We start from the raw sequence: 23,127 nt of genomic DNA, 5'->3' as shown, positions 1-23,127 counted from the left end.
TATTTGCGACATTATTCACCGGAATTGTTTGAAGATTTGGATTTGGTTTTGAAATGTGCCACGTCTTCGTACAGACTCCCTATATTCGATATTTTTGAGATTTAAGGAGAATTTTTAATTTTTTTTAGAAAATTTCAAAATTCGTTTCGAATTTTTTGCATTCCGGTAAGCTTTAGACGCTTGACTTCTTCCAGGACCTTCAGTAGAATTTTATGACAAATAATTTTGTAGAATATTTTGACTAGCTATAATCCCGTTTAAACAAAGTTTTTTACCATATTTCAAAAAGAGGACCAAAAAGACTCCTTTGATGACTCGCTTGAGTGTTACCATTTCCGTCCAAAATATTCTGGAATTTTTATCTGCAATATTGCTGACGACATTATATGGCAAAACAAAACACTGATTCCGAGGAATTTTAATCTGAATTCCAGAAGAAGGGGGAAGGGACAAGTCTTCCTTTTGGGTTAAATCGCGATGTAAACGTTCAAAATCCTGATACACGTGTCTTCTTTTATAGCTCTACTTTCATATTCCCCGTAACTACTTTTTGTGTAGCACAGAGTTATCCATATTCTGTGGATAAATACATTTTCCGCGTTTTGTGGATAAAAAAATTATCCATGTTTTGTGTATAAATAAATTATCCGCGTTTTGTGGATAAATAAATTATCCACGATTTGCAGATTAATAAATTATCCAAATTTTGTAGACAAATACATTGTCAACCTTTTGAGGATAATTTAGCTATCTAGTCATCTGGATAAATTAATTATCCACGATATGTGAATAAATCAATTATCCAGGTTTTTTAAAAAATTCAACACAATTTGTAGATTAATTTCTAATCTACGTCTTTTGGATAATTCATCTTATGGATAAAATTGTGTTAAGTATAAATTATTCACGTCAAGAGTAAACTATCCTTGTTCTGTGTATTTCAAGTTAGGTAAATATTTTATACATATTTGTTGACCAGCAATCAATTTTGAATTATCCAAATTATTCAAATCAGTTGAATAAATTTGGAGGTTATTTGGTTTCAATCTTCAAAATTCCATATGGAAACATAACAAATTACATTAAATTATTAAATGATTCAAGTTTTACAGAAAACATAACTTTTTCAGTTTTAAAACTGAATAATTAAACAATTCAATGAATTCGGTGACGCGCATTCGTATTTACATGCTTTGGGCCATGGCGTATCGGAACCATTCAATATTCATTAGCAACTTCTTGTATCTCGTTGCCGTTGGTTGTAACTGGTTTCAACTGAATCATGCAAAACTTGAATGCAATATTGGCCACAAGATGACGTACACATTTGAACCGTTAAATGGAGTTGTTGTTATTTGTTTTTTCTTTGTTTGTTGTCCGTTTTTTATATTGTCTTGTTATTATTATGGGAAGTAGGCACCAAATATTTATGACCAACATATTGACCATTATAAATTTGTGAATTTCAGAATTTATTTATAATGGTTGTGAATGAATTTTTTTTGTCGAAAATTTGTTATTTTTGGTATTTTTAAAACAAAAGAAGGAGGGCATGCTGATTAAAATTTATTAATAAAAATTGCGAAATTTATTAATTCCGAAAAAAAATGTTGCGAAATTTTAAATAAAGTTTGTACGCCTTGGAATTTAAGATACAGGGTGGGATAAAAAACTGCAACAAAATCAAACGCCATAATTTTTACATTTTTTTAAAAATTTTATTGAATTGAAGCAAAAAATGTCGGAAATAGGATCATATTTTAGAATAAGTTTACATTTGTTGGAATTTGTCACGTTTGGCTCGAATTATGGCCTTCAAACGGCTAACGAAACCGCGCTGGCCAAATGTTGCGCTGTGGTATTTTGGCCCATTCCCGGCGAAGCGCTTGCTTGAGGTGGTCAACACTTTGGTGTTTTTTAGTGCCAACCTTGCTTTCCAAAATACTCCAGACGAATTTGTATCCGGAGCTGTTGGTGGCCATTGTGCGCTGGAAATGAAGCGAGGAACCTCATTTTGTAACCATTCTTGGGTGGCGTGTGCTGAGTGCGATGGTGCTGAGTCCTGTTGGAATGTCCAAGGTCTGTGACCAAAATGTTTGCGTACCCAAGGCTTTAATACACCCTCCAAAATATTTTTGCGATAATATTCGGCATTTCTTCTGATGCCACGCTCGATGAATACGAGCGAAGAGCGACCATCGGTTGTTATGGCGGCCCACACCATCATCATGGCCGACGGTTGAGTTCTGGTGGGCAACCAAAGGTGCACATTTTCAGCTGACCTCTTTGGCAAGTAAACACGATCACTTTGTTTGTTTACAAACTGCTGGACAACGAATGTTTTCTCATGGAAGAAAACCAAATAGCTCTCTTGAGTCTATTTTCTTTCTGTTGCGGTGTAATTTCTTGCACTTTTTGGAATTTCAATGACTTTACCCCGAGCTCATTTTTCAATATTTGGCGAATGGAATATTGAGATATATTCAGCTCACGAGCCATTTTTCGGCCACTGAGACGCTGAGACGTTGCTGTTTTCTTCCGTCCACTTCCTTGACGTAGGGCCACGGCAGCAGTATCACGGTATCGAGCGATGGTTTTCCAGCCAAATATAAAGAAATCACACTATCCCGCTTGAATTACATCACTAAAATCTTGTTTTGTGGAAATTCTCACCAAAATGCTTTTGTACGCTTGTAAGCAATATAGTGAGCTGTCACTGGAATAGTTTTAACAGCTGTCGGATGAGTGGCTTCAAAATGACAGATCTGTGAAGTTGGTTGCAGTTTTTTTCATCTCACCCTGTATGAATTTTTTTAATTGTTTCCAATAATTTCTGTTTTTTGATTCCTCCAAATTCTCTCCAATGTGAAATTTGTTTACTGTTATTAGCTTCTCTATAATGACGTTTTCAATTTCCGACTACATATCACTAATTTGTTGATATTAAATCCCTTTAGACTTTGGGGGGCTTAATGTCTTCCTTCCCAAATTTTACCGTTCTTATCAGCAGTCACTTCTGGGTGTTTCTAAAATTTTAAGAATTCCGTTGACGTTAAATTTTGAAGAAGTCTGCCCGTCATTGCAATAACAAATTCCAAAAAAGAGATAACTAAGAATGTTTATACAGAGTTTTGAATGTGTGTGTGTACATTTTTTTAAAGGGTAATGGGTCTTGACAATTAGTGAATCACCCTCTAAATAGTTGTCATTAAATAATTGAAAATGCCGGTTTTTTGTTTTATTTTTTTTTTCATTTGCGATTGCAACTAATTATTTTTAATGAATATAATTAAACACCACGCTACACACATCAATATTAAGAGGAGTACCCGACTCATAGGTGTACTTCACCTGGGCATAATCGTTAGAATCTTTTGTCATTGTTTAAAAACAGCAACAACGAAAATTCTTAAAAAGGTGTTCCTTACTAGAATTAAAAAAAAAAAAACTTGTTTTCCATATCATTTTATTTTATTTTATTTTTTTTTTGTATATTTGTTTTAATTAATGGCTAGCAAACAACAACCAGCTGTTTTTTCGTTTTTTTTTTTTTCATTCTTACTAGGCATCTATTTTGCAATCTAGTTGATTTGAGTCAGATGAAAGAATAAAGTATCTGATCACTATAAATTGGTACTGAACTTGTATCGAACCGAAAACTTAATAAACAAAAATTGCTTATTTAAATACTATTAGTTTCGTTAAACGAAACCTTCGACTTGGCTCGAAAATTAATTGTCAAGTCTATGGCGCCGTTATAATTTAATATTTTTTTCTTTCATTTGACTGTTCTTCAACGAGCGTAAGTCGTTGAACTTCTCCGGGTGAGTGAAGATGTTTGTTCTCCACGATGTCAAGGGGACCTTGAAAATTTAACAAATATTATATTTTTTTGATTACTTTTCTAATTTGGTTTTTCGATGATTTGCAATGCATTATTCTATTGTTGATATGTATATATTTTTTTGTTTTGTTTTATCGTTTCTAGACTTTACCACCTTTGCTATCAAATATCGTAAATTAGAAGCTTACGCAGAGTTTACGTTATGTCAAGTACTGCTGTCTCATTGTTTCTATTTAAATATTTTTCATAAAAAAAATTAAATCTTTGGTTTGGGTTTGATATCACAAAGAAAGAAAGAAAATTGCCTTGGAATGAAACCATCAAGATAAGAAAATTCAAGAAGTGGAATTGTAGGTAGGGAAAATACCTCCATTGAGTATTACAAAAAACAAAAACAAAATTATACAAATAGTTCTACCTTAATGTCAGGGGAAATTTATAGAATACTTTTATCTACAATATTTGAAAAAATATTTATTTATTTATTTATAAATACATATTGCTTCGAGAAAGATAATCTTCTGAATACACAGGAAATAATCCAGGAAAAATGCAGCAGATTATGAAAGTAGATGTAAAACAGGTAAAAACAACCTTAAGCTCGGCCGGGGCGAATTTTTAATATCCTCCACCGTTGGGTAAAAAAAAAACATTTTTATATAAAAGTATCTGAATTCAAATGTGTTCCACATGAAACTACAAATACGAGTAAGACCGTTTGGATAATATCGAATATCGGTGGGTATAGGTATATGTGCGCTATAGGAAAATGGAAACCTAAATATTCAATGTTCTGCCACCGGAACTAGAACCCATTTTTGAACTACAAATACCAATTTATATTAAAATCCGTGGAAAATGTGGCAAAAATCATCAAAATTCCGAATATCGGGAGGTACCGTTATATGAGGGCTATACAAAAACGTGGACCTATACATACAATGTTTCGCCACCGGAAATAGAACCCATTATTACATACAAACATACATTTTTGGATAAATCCGTGGAAAAATGTGGCAAAAATCATCAAAATTCCGAATATCGGGACGTACCGTTATATGGGGGCTATACAGAAACGTAGACCGATATATTTGCGTGCCAAGGCTTTAATACACCCTCCAGAATATTTTCACGATAACATTCGGCATTTATTCAGATGCCACAACCATCGGCTGTTATGGCGGCCCACGTCAACCGTGGCCAACCGATGGTGCACATTTTCAGCTGACCTCTTTGGCAAGTAAACAAGATCATTTTGTTTGTTTACAAACTGCTGGACAACGAATGTTTTCTCATCGGAGAAAACCAAGTTCACCACTTGCGGCCAAGGGAAGCAACTCTGTAGCTCTTTTGAGTCTATTTTCTTTCTGTTGCGGTGTAAGTTCATGCACTTCTCAGAATTTCAATGGTTTTATCCCGAGCTCATTATTCAATATTTGCCGAATGGAATATTGCGATATGTTCAGCTCACGAGCCATTTTTTGGCCACTGCGATCATTTGGGTTTCGATCATGTCGTTTCTTTACTCTTCGAACCATTTCTGCTGATAGAACGATATATTTGCGTGCCCAAGGCTTTAATACACCCTCCAGAATATTTTCACGATAACATTCGGTATTTATTCTGATGCCACGACCATCGGCTGTAAAGGCGGCCCACATCAACCGTGGCCAACCGAAGGAGCACATTTTCAGCTGACCTCTTTGGCAAGTAAACACGATCATTTTGTTTGTTTAAAAACTGCTGGACAACGAATGTTTTCTCATCGGAGAAAACCAAATTCGGCAGTTCGCCACTTTCGGCCAAGCAAAGCAGCTGTTTAGCTCGTTTGAGTCTATTTTCTGTCTGTTGCGGTGTAAGTTTTCGCACTTTTCGGAAATTCAGTGGCTTTGCCCCGACCTCATTTTTCAATATTTGCCAAAGGAAATATTGCGATATGTTCAGCTCACGAGCCATTTTTCGGCCATATGACGCGGGTTTTAATAAAGTCGCTTCTTTACTTTTCGAACCATTTCAGAATTGTCTCATATATTTCGTATTAGAATTTTTTAATATGTACTACAGTCTATGCAGGTCTTGGTATAGCTCTCATATAAAAGTGCCTCCCTATATGCGGTATTTTAATTAGTTTAGCAACGTCATTCGCCGGATTTTTTCAAGTTTCGTATTTGAATATTTAAACGGCCTATGCAGGTCCACTTCTTCGTATAGACCCAAATATAATGGCTATATTTATATTTTAACATAATTTTTGACGGATTTTATTTATTTGTTTTTTTTTTTTTTGAAAATTTCTAAATTCGTCCCAAATGGTGGAGGGTATTCAAAGCTCGGCCCGGCCGAACTTGCTTCTGTTTTACTTGTTAGCTCTAATTTAATAAATTACAGGATTTTCCCGTAATCCTTGAAAAAATTGGATTTTGTCGCACAGTGTAATCATGCAGTGTAAAATTCTGTAACATTTTCTTGACATTGTTGCCAAGATTTGGTGTGAAGATATTAAAATAAGAGAAATATTCCGGCTGAGTTTATATTTTTCTCAATTATCTTCACACCAAAATGGATACTTAATCTGCAAAATATTGAATATAAAAATTAAATTTTCAACCCAATTAATTATACTCTATAACATTATGTGTTGGGGGTATTATAAGTTTGATTGAGCCAAAAATTATGAAACACCCCGATATATTGGTTTCCCTCATAGAAAGGTATATATGGATCTTCCTATCTCGCCGACCTGAGTCGTTATAGCTATATATGTCCGTCCGTCTGTCCGCATGTCCATGTTAATTTGTAATCACTCTACAGGTCACAATTACGGCCCGATATTCACGAAATTTCGAATGGAGGTGGGCTAGAGCCAGAATAGAAGCCTTTTGGAGATGAAAAATATATAGAAAATTTTCCTGATCACAAAATTGAAGCCAATCGACACGCCTGAGAAGAGAGTTAAGGACAGGGAAAATTTCTAGCATTTTGGACGACCATCGGATTATATTTAGCTGTAAAGTGGACCACGACAACTAACAACACAACGGAATGCGTGAAAATGCCCCAGATCAAAAAGCTAAGGGTAATATTTGGGTAGTGCTCTAAGACATAATTTTAAAAGCGAAATCTTCCAAAATACACATAAGTGGGCTTCTAACATATTATAGTGTTGTAGGGTATCACATGGTCGGCCCCGCACGACTATATATGTGCTTACTTGTTGTATATCTGGTACTCAAAATATAAACTCAGCAGGAATATTTTTCTTTGCTATCTTCACACCAAAATGGGATAACATGAGTTACCAAAATTTTGGGATTTAACCTAAATATAAACCATCGTTTGCTTGCTGGTTTATCAGCAAAATCGACTTAGATTTGGTTTTTCATTACTAATGAATTTCCATTCCCCCTTTGCTCTGAAATCATTTTTAAAATACAATTTTTTAAATCATCTTCCTAATTTATAACAACTTACCACAATGAGCCAAATCGATGATGGGCACCAAACTTTTGGCCAGTAATGTGTCGACTTTTTCTTCATTTGTTTTATTTTTCAACATTTTGTCAGAGTTACTGTGTGTGTGTGTGTTTGTTTTTAGTTTTCTTTTCTCAAAGGAGAAACAAAAGATACAAATTATCTTCGGTGTGACTGCGCCGCACTGCACTACTGTCGGATAAAAAACCAAATTTCTTGGTTTGGTAACAGAATTTCAAATGCTGTAAGAAAAAACAGAACACAAAAACAGAAAACTATTAATCACAAATAAAATAAAAATAAATCACCTTAAGTAAAAAAAGGCAGGACAAAACATCAAGAAAATATAATTTATTTTTATATATTCAACAACAACAACAAGAAGAACAAAATAAGTAATTGTACTAAAACTTTTCCCTAATGGCCTGTTTTGCTTTTTTGCATCACATTATTATTACCTTAATCTTTTGTTATTTATTTTAGTTATTATTTTTTTAAGTATTTTTTCGCGCTCTCGCTTTGTCCGGGTACTTTTGACGCAATTAACTGCGTACTTTGGTTAACAGGCGACAGTTAAATAAAACAATAACAACACCAACAAGAAAATAACTTTTTTTACAGGTTTGTTTGCACTTATCATGTGCTGCAATTTAGAGCATCTGTACATCAACGATGACAACAACAACGACATTCAATGGGCGGCGGGGTATTATAATTTATCAAGATTTATATTTATTTTCAAAACATTTTTTTTCTTCTCAAATTCCAAAAAAACCAAAACTTTTCCAACATAAATTTGTTTTAGTTTTAAAAATTCACTCCTTTTTTATTTCACAAAATTTATATTTTTGCCGTATTTTAAAATTTTCAAACCGTTAAGATTTAATATCAAATTAATTTTTGTATTCAAAAAATGCACCGGTACAAGCAGCGTTTTAAAAAATTCAATTCTACAACGTTCGCTGTTCGAGCGATAACTAAAGCTGACGATGTTAAAAATGTTTATAACGAATTTTTGTGATACGTCAACGCGCGACGTCTACGACAACAACGAGCCAACTGAAAACTCTTTGGTCTCCCCTCATGACGGTATGGCAATCAGTTCCCTCTCGCTCTCTATATGTGTGCTAGCCAAACGGGGGAAAAATTACCACTGTCTCATCATCTATTTGTATTCTATTATTTTTGTGCCAACCACTCAGATGATAGTCTTTCGTCTAACAACCAACCCCATATACCACACACCCCTCTATTGCCGCCACCAACATCGGTGGGGGTTAACCCCACTGTCACACTCAGTAAAGTTCATTCGAAATGTTATCGATCGCCTCGAAAGATTGAGGGAGCAAATAAAAGAATGATCTTATTGTGTATTTACTCATTATCGATCACACTTTGCAGGTTGATTACATTATCAATTTATCTAGTCACTAAGATATAATAATGACACATTCACACTTACTCGGCGGGGGAAGTGCTATGAACGGAAGGCGGTGGAAGTAGCGGAAAAAATTGACAATCTTAATAAGAAATATAAATATTTTTTATGAATTTCCAGAGAAAGACAATTCTTTGGTTCTAGAAAGAGAATATTGAAGAGCTTCAACACCTTCACAGGGTTTCTATGGTCCTGAGACAAGTATTCTGTGGACAGAAGACCTGTAAAAGATTTTCTATGGAAATTAGGCCCTTGAAAAGTATCCAATGGCCGAAGATAGTTAACAGGTCTTCTATAGACCAAATACTTTGAACAGGGTTTCCATAGACCAAATACTTTGGGATGGTCTTCTATGGATCGAAGGCCTTTACCAGGTCATCTGTGGACAGACAGATCTTCTATGAACCGAACAGCTTCAACAGGTCTTATGTGAAGACCTCAAACACGTATTCTATGAATCAAAGATTTTTCGCAGATCTTCTATGGAGCAACGATGTTTAACAGGTCTTCTGAAGACAGAAGAGATTCAACCGAGTAATGACAGAAGACGTTCCATAAATCGAAAACCTTTACAGGACGTCGTGGATAGAATACCTTCAAAAGATCTTCTTAGGTCCCTCCAAGATGTCTTCTACGGATATAAGCCCCTTAACAGGCCTTCTATGGACAGAAGACACTTAATAGGTTTTCTATGGACGGAAGACCTTCTATACCTTCAACAGGTATTCTATGGATAGAAGACCTTCAGGAGGTCTTCTATAAATATAAGTCCTTTAACAGGTCTTCTATAAATATAAGTCCTTTAACAGGTCTTCTACAGACTGAAAACCATCAAAAGGTCTTCAATGAATCGAAGACTATGAGCTGGAGTCCATCAACAGGCCTTTTATGGGCAAAATACCACCTTCAGGTTTTCTGTGGATAGAAGACCTCCAAAAGAACTTCTAAGGATAGAAGATCTTCAAGAGGTCTTCTAAGGATAAAAGTCCTTAATCAGGTTTTCTAAGCATCGAAGACCTCCAAAAGGTCTTCTATGGAATGGAGACTTTTAACAAGTTTTATATCGTCCGAAGACTTTCAATAGGTATTCAAAACCTTCAAAAGACCTTCAATGGGTAGAAGACCTTCTAGAGGTATTATATGTATATGTTTTCTATGGAATGAAGACCTTTAAAAGGTATTCTATGGTCCGAAGACCTTCATCTATTGATCGAAGACATTTAACAGGTCATGGGCAGGAGACCTATAATAGGACTTAAGGCCTTTAACAGATCTTCTATGGACCGAAAATCATTAACAGGTTTTCTATGGACCGTAGACTTTTAACAATTCATCCATGAATGGAAGATCCTGACCCTGGTCTTCTTGGATGTTCTATGGATCAAAGACTTTGAACAGGTTTTCTATAGACCGCGGAAGTGGTCCATGGACGCAAGACCTTTAACAGATAGTCTACGGAGCGAAGACTCTTAAACGGTCTTCTGCGACCTGAAGATCCTTCTATGGACAGAAGTCTTTGAAATCCGTGAAAATGATTCGGAACTCTTCTAAAATTATTTTGACTAATGAGACCCATTTCCAACTCCGTAGCTACATCAACAAGCAAAATTGTCGGATCGGGCCCTCGGAATTCCCAAGTCATCTATGGATCGAAGACTTTTAACAGGTCATCTGTGGGCCGGAGACCTTTAACAGCACTTAAGACCATTAACAGATCTTCTATGGACCTTCTGTGGAGCAATTCTTCCATGGATGGAAGACCCTGACCCTGGTTTTCTATGATGTTCTACAGATTAAAGACATTTAACAGATTTTCTATAGACCGAGGAAGTAGTACATGGACCCAACACCTTTAACATATAGTCTACGGATCGAAGATTCTTAACCGGTCTTCTGCGAACCGAACATCCTTCTATGGACAGAAGTCCTTGAAATCCATGAAAATGATCTGGAATTCTTCTAAAAAATTATCTTGACTGATGAGATCCATTTCCACCTACGTAGCTACATCAACAAGCAAAATTGTCGGATCTGGGCCTCAGAAATCCCAACCCAACAACAATTTGGGAAGCTAATGTCCCACTTTCACCAATAATAGTAATGTCAACTGATACCCTCTGCTTTACCAGAAAGCTAAAAATAAGGAGTTAATTCTAGGCATCTTAGACTATGTCGGTGGTACTGACTTCCCATGAAATGCCAAGATTTTACGCTGTATCTACTAGTGCCAAAATGTACTTAATAAACCCATTATTTGGAAAAGAGATTCTTTGCTGCCATATAATATATATATATCTATGTGCGTATGAATCACCCAAATAGTCCGAACTTCCTCAATGCAAAAGATCATTGATCGGCAAGACACGTGCTTACAATATTTTGTAAATTTACTATCAACCCATGTTCTACGCAATCCGACACAACGTAATTGATGATGACGACAACATGAAACATAATTCAGCCTGACTATAAATTTATTATTAGTGGGGTGTAACTATTTTCCCTGTTTGTTTTTTTTTTTTTTTTGCTCTCCAAAACTTTCGTTTCGCTTCATTTACTATTGTTTATTTTTTTATTGCTTTATGATCGCATTTCTTGTTGTGGTTGTTCCTTCTTTAATTTACTCAATTGTTCTTGTTTTCATTCTTTTCTTTTTTTTTTTGGCGACAAAAACACGCGTTCGTTGTTCGCTGGCAATTAGATAGAATTTAATCGAAAAAATGTGATAAGCAAATTAGCACTTGAAACACTTTGAAGAGTGTAGAGCATTTTTGGGGGAGCGAACCCAACAACAATGCCAGCAAACGACAAAAGGAGAGCAACAACAAAACAAGATTGCCAAGATTACATTTCGGCCTTTAGAGTTAATAAAAATCGTTGTTGGTTCGCAAAAGATTACACTTTTAATTGAGACTGACGGGGAAAACCCTCTACTGGAGTATAAGAGAATTTCTATTGGAGGAAATCAATAACTCATAAAGATATTGTGGAGAAACTTGATTACAAATACACTGGAAGAATTAGAAATTTTGGAGTCCAGAATAAAATTGGAATCTCATGAGCCAACAAAACTAATTACCATGTAATGTCAACAAACTATTCTTGGCATTACCAGTTGGGTGAGAAATAAGGATTATTTCTGCACAATTTGCGAGTCCAGGAAAAATATTGGAGCCTCAGGAGTCCAAAAACTAAATACCAGGTAATGCCAAGAAACTATTCTTGGCATTGCCAGTAGGTTGAGCAATAATAATTATTTCTGCAAAAAAGGCAAAGCCGAGGATTGTGATTTTGGTGGTTAATGTCGGCAGACAGAAAAAATAAAAAAGTTAAAAAAGTATTGGTCAGTTTGAAATATATATGGGCCATATGAAAATCTATGGAACTTCAAATATAGTAACGAATACAGGATAAGCCACTCTTACGACAGTTGTTAAAATTATTCCAGTGACAGCTCATTATACTGTTTACAAGCGTACAAAAGCATTTTCGTGAGAATTTTCCAGAAAAAAGTTATTCGTGATGGAATTTAAACGTGATAGTGTGATTTCTTTATATTTGGCTGGAAAACCACAAGTGGCTATAGTTAGAGCACTCCAGAATTTAAATGTGAATAAATTTTTGTGTCTCGTACCATTGCTCGTTACCGTGATACTGGTAGCGTAGCCCGACGTCAAGGAAGTGGAGGGAAGAAAACAGCAACATCAAGAGAAATGGTTCGAAAAGTAAAGAAGCGACTTGATCGAAACCCGCGTCGCATTGGCCGAAAAATGGCTCGTGAGCTGAACATATCGCAATGCTCCATTCAGCAAATATTAAAAAATGAGCTCGGGGTAAAGCCATTGAAATTCCAAAAAGTGCAAGAACACACACCGCAACAGAAAGAAAATGGACTCAAGAGAGCTAAAGAGTTGCTTCACTTGGCCGAAAGTGGTGAACTCCCGAATTTGGTTTTCTCCGATGAGAAAACATTCGTTGTCCAGCAGTTTGTGAACAAACAAAATGATCTTGTTTACTTGCCAAAGAGGTCAGCTGAAAATGTGCACCTTCGATTGGCAACCAGACTTCAAGCGCCGGCCATAGCGATGGTGTGGGCCGCCGATGGTCGCTCTCCTCTCGTATAAATCGACCGTGGCATCAGAATAAATGCCGAACATTCCAACAGGACGCGCCATCCCAGAATGGTTACAAAGTGAGGTTCCTCGCTTCATTTCAAGCATACAATGGACACCAAAATCTCCGGATACCATTTGCACACGTTTGGTGCACAATAAAAAGCAAATCGCACAAAGATATATATAGGAGCTATAACCAAATTTGAACCGATTTCGATAAAATTTTGGGAAAGGTATTTCTGTGCTGTGTTTGATATATTTCCCCAAATATCGTTGTTACAGAGTGCAATTTAACGCTGCGGAGGATAAAAATAGCAAATCGGATGAACAATATATATGGGAGCTATAGCTATATCTGAACCGATTTCGATCAAATTTGACATACTTATTTGCAAGCATAATTTGGTCGTATATGCAAAATTCCATACTATTTGGGCTGATATTACACGTTTGGTGCATAATAAAAGGTAAATCGGATTAGGATTTGTCTTTGGGTCAAACAAAAGACTTGTGCAAAACTTCATCTGGAACGGGCAATAAATGCGACATGTACTCTGTTTACAAAAATACATGGACAGACTGACCGACGGACGGGCGGACATGCATAAATCGACTCAGAATGTGATTCTATGCAGATCATCAAAAGGAACTTTGGGTCTATCCGTTTACTTTTGCCTGTTACAAACAAATGCACAAAGACATTATACCCGGACCGTGGTGTAGGGTATAAAAATCTAGTTATTGGCCATTTGGTCCTTAAACAGTTTTTTGAAAAAATTCAGTCCAACAATTATAACTCCGTGGACGCTTGAACATATTTAATAAAAATCCTTGATTGTTGGCCCATTGATCCTTAAAAATATTTTTAAAGACCAATCCAAAAATTATTACCCTTTGGATGCTTGAAAAAACTCTACGGGTTTTAGCCCAGGGACCCTTGTTATATATATTTAAAATGCATTATTTTTTTGGACCGGATGTCCTCGAAAAATTAAAAAAAAAGGTCGATTATTGGTCCCGGAGGTCCTTTTTCTTCAAATGCGTGGTTATTATTTAGTAAATCGTTTACAAATCCTTGATTACTGGCCCATGGGTCCCTAATATATAGTTGCCGTAAATCACCAAACTATTTTTTTAATATTTCCTCTACTAATGGCCCATGGTTCCTTGACAAAAATTTATTCATGGTTGATTATTTAAAAATTCCAAACTATTGACCAGGGTTCCCAGGTACTGGAGGCCATGAAAAAAAAAAATTAATACACATACTTATTAAAAAAAATCCCCAATTATTGAGCCCGGACTACCTACCCAAAAATATTTTTATGAAATCCACAATTATTTGACATTAAAAATATTAAAAAAAGAAATGCAAAAAAAAAAAATAATTTTTTTAATCAAATGCCAAGTTTGAAAAATATTTTCCACAATGCTTATTGTTGGTCAGTATGGGAGTTATTTCAATATGACGTTTGTAGAAAAAAAACCTAATCCAATTCCCAAATATATTCAAATATCTCTTTTAGTTTAACATCTTTCCCCTTTCCATTCCTTGCCACCACCTTCCACAATGGATAGACAACACTGTACACATTCTTTTTTTTTTTTTCTTATCCATCAGTTGTCACAACAAATAAGTATCACCATCTCAACATGAAATTCAACACTAAATCATCCATAAAAATACAAGACTCTGTCTGGCTGGTTGGCTGGCTGACTGACGCAGTGACTGTTTGGTTGACGACATCAACAATGACGGCTCACTTGTTCGCCTGTTGCCATGTAGATGAGAGATGAGATCCATGCACAGCATCTACTACTACCCTTTACCTCGGGTGTCTGTACACCTCTCCATATGAGAATCTACCAAGGATTCAATCACTTTACAGCTAACTCACTTACTCACTCACTGCCTGGCTGACAGACTGGCTGAGCTTGTGATTGCATTTTATGAACGCAATATGTCACGACGACGACGACGAGATTTTTTGTTTTACCTGATGTATCTACGACTACAAGCAAATGGTTGCGTGTATGACTGACTGATTGCTGGCCGTCCAAGTGTTCTGGTTTATTGCTTACAAATATCTAATCTTGTATAGGTCAATGTGAGTAGAATCGGGGCACAGTGGTTTTATTTGGATTTAAACATTTACCAAGTGATGAGGCAAGGCATTAATTGCGATTTAAAAATGCACAAATTTAGAGTTAGGTATAAAGGAAGTATAGTGAACAGATCCGAGGACTTCGAAGTGATTACTCTATAGAGTGCTTAATCAGTTATCTAAGCCCGGGATTCTTTTGAATCTCTTATTATCCTCTTTACAATACTTCAGGTATATAAGCCTATAAGCCAGCAGTTTGTAAACAAACAAAATGATCGTGTTTATTTGCGAAGAGGTCAGCTGAAAAATGTACACCTTCGGTTGGCCACCAGAACTCAAGCGCCGGCCATGGTAATGGTGTGGGCCGCCCATAACAGCTGATGGTGGCTCTCCGCTCGTATCAATCGACCGTGGCATCAGAATAAATGCCGAATATTATAGCGAACATATTCTGGAGGGTGTATAAAGTCTTGGCCACGCAAACATTTTGGCCGCAGACCTTGGACATTCCAACAGGACTCAGCATCATCGCACTCAGCACGCGCCACCCATGAATGGTTACAAAATGAGATTCCTAGCTTCATTTCCAGCGCACAATGGTCATCAAAATCTCTGGATACCAATCCTTTGGGCTATTGTATCTGAAGTATTTTGGAAAGCAAGGTTGCCACTATAAAATTCCAAAGTATCGATCACCACAAGCAAGCGCTTCGCCGGGAATGGAACAAAAAAAATATCGCAGAGCATCATTCGGGCAGCGTATGACGGTTTTATTGGCCGTTTGAAGGCCAAAGGTGACCAATTCGAACAAATCTAAACTTATTCTAGAATTTTATGCTATTTCCGACATTTTTTGCTTTCATTCAATAAAATTAAAAAAAAAAAAATAACGTAAAAATTATGGCGTTTGACTTTGTTGCAGTTTTTTTATATCAACCTGTACTATTACCAATACCTTAGCAATTAGTATTTTTTCGAGCCACTGTACACGTCATGCTCAATTTGTACACCTCTCTAGATACAAATATATTGCAAGAAAAACAACAACTCAGAACAGAGCAACAACACAGCGTCGGAATACAAACATACATTCCCATGCATTGCATGCGGAAAGAAGGAGCAACAACCTTTTTGTTGGTAGTTGGTATGACCAATTTGAAAACAATAAAATAAGGCAGGTGTTGCAGTAGTAGTATCTGAGGTTCTCGGACAACGGAAGGATGGTCTGTTTGTTGGTTGGTTGGTCGGTTGGTTAAGTCAGTCGGTCAAACGAGTGGTAAGAGTATTAACATTTTTTTCTTTTTTTTTTTTGCAACATGTCTGACTCCCTTCCCCTAAACCCGTAACAACACAGATGGCATTTTCAACATACATACATATCATACTGTATGTATGTATATATGTATGTTTGTACGCACTCATAGTACACAAATTGTATCAGCCACTTTGTTCTTGTTGTTATTGTTTTTGCTTTTTATTCAGTCGATAAAATTTCACGTAAATCTCTATGCGTCAGGGTTTCAGTTATCCAATGTAGCGAGCGATCATCATCAATGACCGTTTTTGTTCGCTGGCCAATGAACTTTTGGGGTGAACGCTGAAACGAATTTGACGAACAACAGAATAAATCCTAAAAGAAACACCTATAACAGGAAAAAAAATAATAAGCAAAAAATTAATAATTTTAAAACATAGGCAGGCGTTCTGCGATAACAAATTATACGAGAGTAGACGTGAGTGTAAAATCGACAGTTTTTTTATAACCTCCACCAGACGAAAATTAAACCGCACGTAACCGTACATTGCGATAATATTAGGACGTTAACCTGTAATTGTATTTTGCAAGGATGTTATCAATAATTAGAGGCATAATATAAGGGAAAATAATATTGGATGGCCAAGGTTCCTTCACGGAATCTTAATTTTGATGCGTTTTTGATACGAAATATCTGCAAGGAAACCCGAGTAGATTTTGAAAGTAACGCTAAAACCAGTAAAGAAAGGCCATATTTGGATATATAGTAAAGCTATATATAACAAATAAACGTTTTTATGGGGAATTTATTGGAATTAAAACATACCACCTATGATCGTTTTTGAATGCAGATTATGGCTTTAAAGTAGTTAAAATTTAAAGTCGAAAGACGGCTATCGTATTCTTCTAAATTTGTTGCAGTTGTGTATAAACCGATATTCATCAAAACCAGTCCTATTTGAGCTTGAGATCGGAGTTTATCTCTATAAAATTTAGCGGGGGTATTTCTATGCAGTATCTAATAGTTGGCACCAAATATCGTTATTGTGGAAAGTATTTTGAGCGTGTCAGAAAGTAAAATACAAAATCGGATGAAACATATATATGGAACCTATAGCTATATCTTAACCGATTTTCGCCAAATTTGATACACTTTCTTCCAGGCTAAATTCGTTCATGAGGGCCAAAATCTATTCTATTCGAGCTTTCATATTAAACATTTTGTGCACAATAAACTTGAAATCGAGTAAAAATATATATGGGAGCTATATCCAAATCTGAACCGATGTCGAGAAAATTTGGGAAAGGTATTTCTGTGCTGTATTTGATACATTTCCCCAAATATCGTTGTTACAGAGCGCATATTACGGTTGTGGAGGACAAAAATATCAAATCGGATGAACAATATATATGGAAGCTATAACTATGTATATCTGAACCGATTTCGATCAAATTTGGCATTGAGACCTATATTGATTAACTCCCGACATAAACTTTCCAAACACCGATACACGTTTTTCATTTTTGTATGCCCTCTATTAACTTTGTCATTCCGTCTGAACATCCCTAAATATCCGTCTAGACATCATCTATATATATAAATGTAAGTTGTGTTAGTTACTACGCTTATAACTTAAGAACCGCTGGATTAATTTTAACGATTCACACAAATTCGGAGTTGTCTACTCTCCGAAAAGGATAATATCCAAAAAAATCGCGTAAAAATGTGATATATTAACATTTTCATTTTGACTTTTCAAATGTACAATAGTAATGTTTTATTTTGCATGATTTTTTTTCCATTTTGACTTACTTTTTTCTAATGTACATTTGTAGTGTTTTTTTATATTTTATTTTTGAATTCGAATATTTATACCAATTTATTTAATTGACTTGATTTCTTGAGAACTGAAATTGATGGCGGGTTACATGGAAGTGTAGTAGCGAATTATGTGGTGGCGAAACGGAATAGATGATATCGAAATAATTTAACGCGGTCACACCAAAGTTAAAAGATAATTACTTTTTCTAAATCGCTGAAAAATCATGAAAAAGAGATCTCATTGCAAAAATCAAAAAAACATTTTCAATGGAATCGAATTTTAAAGTAATGACAAACTTTGTAAGGAAGGATCTTAAAATATTTGCTGTAAAAAATCAGCGAAAAAGTTGAAGACTTTTTCAATTTGTTATTCTTTTTTTGTCAATTTTTTTGTGAACAAAATAAAGAATAATTTTTCACTAAAAAAATTGAATAAGTGCGAAATAGGATGTTAACTGACATCTACCTTTCAACTCCAGGGCCTACATCGTGGGTTAGCTGGAAGATGCGAACACGTTTAAACTAACAAAAATGACCGAAAAAGCTTAATGGGGCTCATTTCAAAGCGTGACAATGATCCGTCCAATGAGAGCTCAAAATGCAAAATTCTTTGGGAGAATAATAAGTAATATACCAATATTGAAATAAAAGGTGCAAAATAGTAGAGCGAATGGGACTTTTAGTAAGAAAAGGTTTTATATCCTTCCAGAAATTCTTCCCAAACATTCAAAATACCTAAAATCACTTTTGCAGGTCTTTATATCGATCATAACTCATGGATAAGGGAACAACCCGATTTCATATTTATATAACCATCTATGATTTAAGTTATTTTGGGGTCTTGGCCGGCCACTTTTTTCATTTTTTGGCACTTATCTGACATTTTTGTTTCTAAGGGGGTAGATAACCTCTTCGCATAAAATTTGAAATTTTCAGAGTAGGGCCCATATTGGTATTGACCACATTCATCAATTGATTTGGCTAAAAAATTTTATTTATGCCACCCTGGGGTAGGGAACCATCATACAGATAATTGCCACATAGGAATTTATTTAAGTAAAGTCCCCACATTGGAGTATCCCCAAGTCCACTTTCACATCTAATGTGTGGTCAGAAAAGAAAATTTTGTATTCTATTGAATTTTTAACCCCCAAGAGAATATTGGTTGGGAACGTAGATTTGGGATGTGCATCCATATGAAATAATTTGTGGAAACATGAACAAATTACAAATATAAGAAAGTAGCACGGGACCGAATATTTGTTTAATCATCATTGAATTATCCTATGATGAAAATATGGACTTTAAGGGGTCTCCAACTTACAATTTAAATGGCAAATAAAATTAATTCCCATCTTATCATTCTGCCCTCAATTATGAGGTGGATAAAACTATTTTTACTTATTTAAATCACGCGAAATGCTATGACATGCTATATTGTTCTGCTATATTTTTGATTTGGCCTCTATTTGTCATCTTGGATTATAAGGGGTAGAAGAAAGTTTTCAATGTAGGTCGATGTTTCGGAGTAGTGCCCATATAAAGAAGGTACCTCCTAATTTAACCACATTTCAAAGAATTTGGCTAATAATGCGTATTAGGGGGGTGAAAATCTTACACTAAAATTTCAACATATCTACAAATTTTAGAATTTTTATCCATGTTATAATACCCTCTCAAGTCCACCTTTTGGCGGACAAACAGACTGACATGGTTAGGGGGACTTATGAGGACTCTAATGCACAATCTAAGTTGCTAATGGGTTTAAAAAAGTAATTAACTTTGGCTATTCTTAAATCATTCAGCCCTCAATTATGTAGTATACAAAATACAGCAAATTCCAAATTACTGCTCATTTGACTGGAAGATTTTGCTACGATTTTTACCATATTAAAAATTAATTTGATCCCTTATATGGCGATAAGATTGATATATACTTTTTAATAGATTTGTATAGCACATCCACACAGTTGAAGCTCACGGTTTAAATATTGAAGCCCACTGGTTAAAAATGGGTACAGGTATTTTAAAACACTTTAAATCGACCTGTACGTGAACACTTATATCAGTCATATCTGTGAATAATTATGCTTGGGAATATATGCATAATAGACAAAAACTACGGGCCGGCAACGCGGACCGGGCCAGCTAGTAAAGTATATATATTCATAATCAGCATAAAATTCTAAGTCGATGTCCGTCTATCTGTTGAAATCACGATACAGCACACATTATTTGACGTAGAGCTTCAATATTTCGCAGAACAATCTGTATTGTGTCTAGGATGGTAGGTATTGAAAATGACACATATCGGTCCTCTTTTTTGGTACAGTCGCCACATAACGGTACCTCCCTATATTCGGTATTTTGGTATTTTTTTCGCGGATACATCTAAAAATTGCTATTTGTAGGTCATAATGGATTCTAGCTCAGGCGGCGGAACATTGTATGTATAGATCCACGTTTCTGTATAGCCCCCAAATAACGGTACCTTCCGATATTCGGTATTTTGATAATTTTACCACCTTTACCACGGGGTTTTCTAAAAATTTGTATTTGTAGTTCGCAATGGGTTGTAGTTCCGGTGGCAGAACATTGAATATGTGGTTTTACGTTTGTCTATAGCGCACATATAACAAGCATAGTCTACCAGTAGACAGGTTAAGTTCGTAAATGGGCCATGTCGGTCCACGTTTTCGTATAGCCCCATATAACGGTAACTCCCGATACTCGGCATTTTCCTCCATATAACGCTGCCTCCCGATATTCGGCATTTTCATGATTTTAGCGACATTATTTACCGGAATTATTTCAAATTTCATATTTAAAGTTCGTAGTGGATACTACAACCTATGACAACAAATTTGGTATGCAGGTCCACGTCTTCGTATAGCCCCCATATAACGGTACCTCCCGATATTCGGTATTTTGATGATTTCAGCAACATTATTCTAAAATCTTAAAGGTTAGACGACCTATGGCAAAAAATTTCGTTTTATATTTCGGAAAATCTTCGTGGGTACTACAATCTGTTGCAAAAATTCATCTTCGTATAGCCCCCATATGACGGTACTTCCCGATAGTCGGTATTTTGATGATTTCAGCAACATTATTCTAAAATCTTAAAGGTTACGACGACCTATGGCAAAAAATTTCGTGTGCAGGTCTAAGCTCCTATATGACGGTACCTCCCGATATTCGATATTTTATTGATATTATCAACATTATTCACTGGAACTATTTCAAATTTCGTATTTAAAGTTCGTAAGTCTACAGCCTATGACAAACAATTTTTGTATGTAGGTTCATGTTTTCGTCTATACCCCATGCAACGGTTTTCATTTAAGTGGTAGTTTTCAGAATTTTATTTGAAATTTTCAAAGTTTCTTCCAAATGGTGGAGAGTATTAAAAGTGCAGCTGCTTTTTTACTTGCTTTACTTGTTAGCTTTTTACTTGTTATATTTCCTTGTAATTATTTTTTATTTTTATTTTAAATTAAAAAATAATAAAAATAATAAAAAAATTCCCCTTAACTCTCTACCCCAACAGCGATCCTCAACAAAATTTTGAAGTTCTAGCTTTAACGGAGTGTTTATTAACAATGTTGCTTCTAAAAATTTAAGCTTATATCAACCCTATGGAAGATTTAATGTCCGATGCAACAATAACTTCAGATTGTAGAAACTTTTAAAATCCTTAACCCTATATTCCAACTGTTTTTAGTATAATTTAAATTTTACTCATGGCGGCAGCCGATTTTTATTCTTCCACTTTGCTGTAGTTTAATTGATTAGATTAATTCTAAATGGCAACTCTTTACCCATATCTCATAGATACAGCTCAGAGAGGAAGAGCATGTTATAGATTATAAAAAAAACTATCAAAACAAATAGAAGAACAAAACATAACAAACCGCCACAACAGCTAGTTGTTAAGTAATAATAGTTCATAGCTACTACGACAGAAAAAAAAAAAAAAAACAAACAAAAGAATTTCAATAACAAAAAAACTGACTTAGTAGAATTTAACTAACACAAACAATAACAACTACTCTTCTTAGAATTAAAGTGGAGAGAAAAGAGTTACCATGTGCACACATGTACTCTACTAACAACTTAATGCTCTAATTAATTTATGAAGAACATACCTATTTTCGGATTGTGGAGACAATTTTATGAAATAACAAAAAAAAAAGATTTCGAAATATTGTGTCAATTTGTCCATTTTGCAATTTGCACAAACAACGAGAGTCGCCATCGAAAAAAAAAGTGCGAACTCATTTCAGTCAACAAAGAGAGGCTAAATGCAAAAAAACACAACCGAGATACAAAACAAAAACAACAAAATGAAGAGCAGGAACCTGCTCCCATGCAAAACAAATATTTGCATTCGTGAACTCAACCACTTCTGCTTGGAGTGGATTTGGGGTGTTAGTATTGCCAATTTTAAAGTAAGTTAGTAATAAGGGGTATAGCTTTATTCGTCCCGTAATGGAGAATAAGAACGATTTTCGTTTAAAAAATATAATTTCAAAATCTGGTCTATCCTAAATAAATTTTCTCGGAGTATTCTTACTCTCCAATTCACAAAAATATTTGATAAGTGGATTTCAAATATGGTAACAATCACTTTGATTTCACAGGATTTAGGATATATCTTCGTAGACACAGTTAATAATATACAATGTTAATAAAATACAAATTATTTATTTATTTTGTAAAGGGTGATTTTTAAGCTATTTTCATTTTGGTTTAATCAACTCACGCATGTTTCGTGTTTTGTTTCACTGTCAAAAATCTTCAGTTTGGTCTATATTTTAACTATGAACCGTCATCCAAACAAAGAACGCTTGAAAATGATTAAATTCTATTATCAGTGAAGAAAGTTCATCATGGTTTAATTTAATTGACCAACTGTGACTTCATTTCACACCAAATGTACATTGGTGGGCATTTAACCACCAACATACTTTCCTAAAGTGAAAACTGAAGAAAATATCACAATGATGACATTTAGTCCTCCGTTATTCATCAACGTGAAACATATTGGTGTACGATTTAAGTGTGAAACCTTTAA

The 23,127-nt window shown here is 35.1% G+C and overlaps 1 protein-coding gene across 2 annotated transcripts in view; it reads right to left on the bottom strand.

Annotated features, from left to right (window-relative positions):
• The window catches only part of LOC101893073 (1-aminocyclopropane-1-carboxylate oxidase), a 51,966-nt gene that overhangs the window by 26,470 nt on the left and 2,369 nt on the right, over window positions 1-23,127 (bottom strand). The window contains exons 1-2 of one of the 2 annotated variants that reach the window (XM_005180993.4): window positions 7,774-8,310; window positions 7,316-7,557 (exon numbers count right to left, since the gene is read on the bottom strand). In XM_005180993.4, coding sequence (XP_005181050.1) covers window positions 7,316-7,400 — 85 coding nt within the window. In that variant the 5' untranslated portion in view covers window positions 7,401-7,557; window positions 7,774-8,310. Of the gene's footprint in view, window positions 1-7,315; window positions 7,558-7,773; window positions 8,311-23,127 lie in introns of those variants that run through there. The other variant, XM_005180992.4, reaches the window with a different exon arrangement.

Source organism: Musca domestica, unplaced genomic scaffold (assembly GCF_030504385.1).
Source record: "Musca domestica strain aabys unplaced genomic scaffold, Musca_domestica.polishedcontigs.V.1.1 1, whole genome shotgun sequence".
Classification (NCBI taxonomy): domain Eukaryota; kingdom Metazoa; phylum Arthropoda; class Insecta; order Diptera; family Muscidae; genus Musca; species Musca domestica.
Note: the sequence above shows the minus strand (reverse complement) of the source record. Positions and strands in the feature narration are given on the sequence as shown.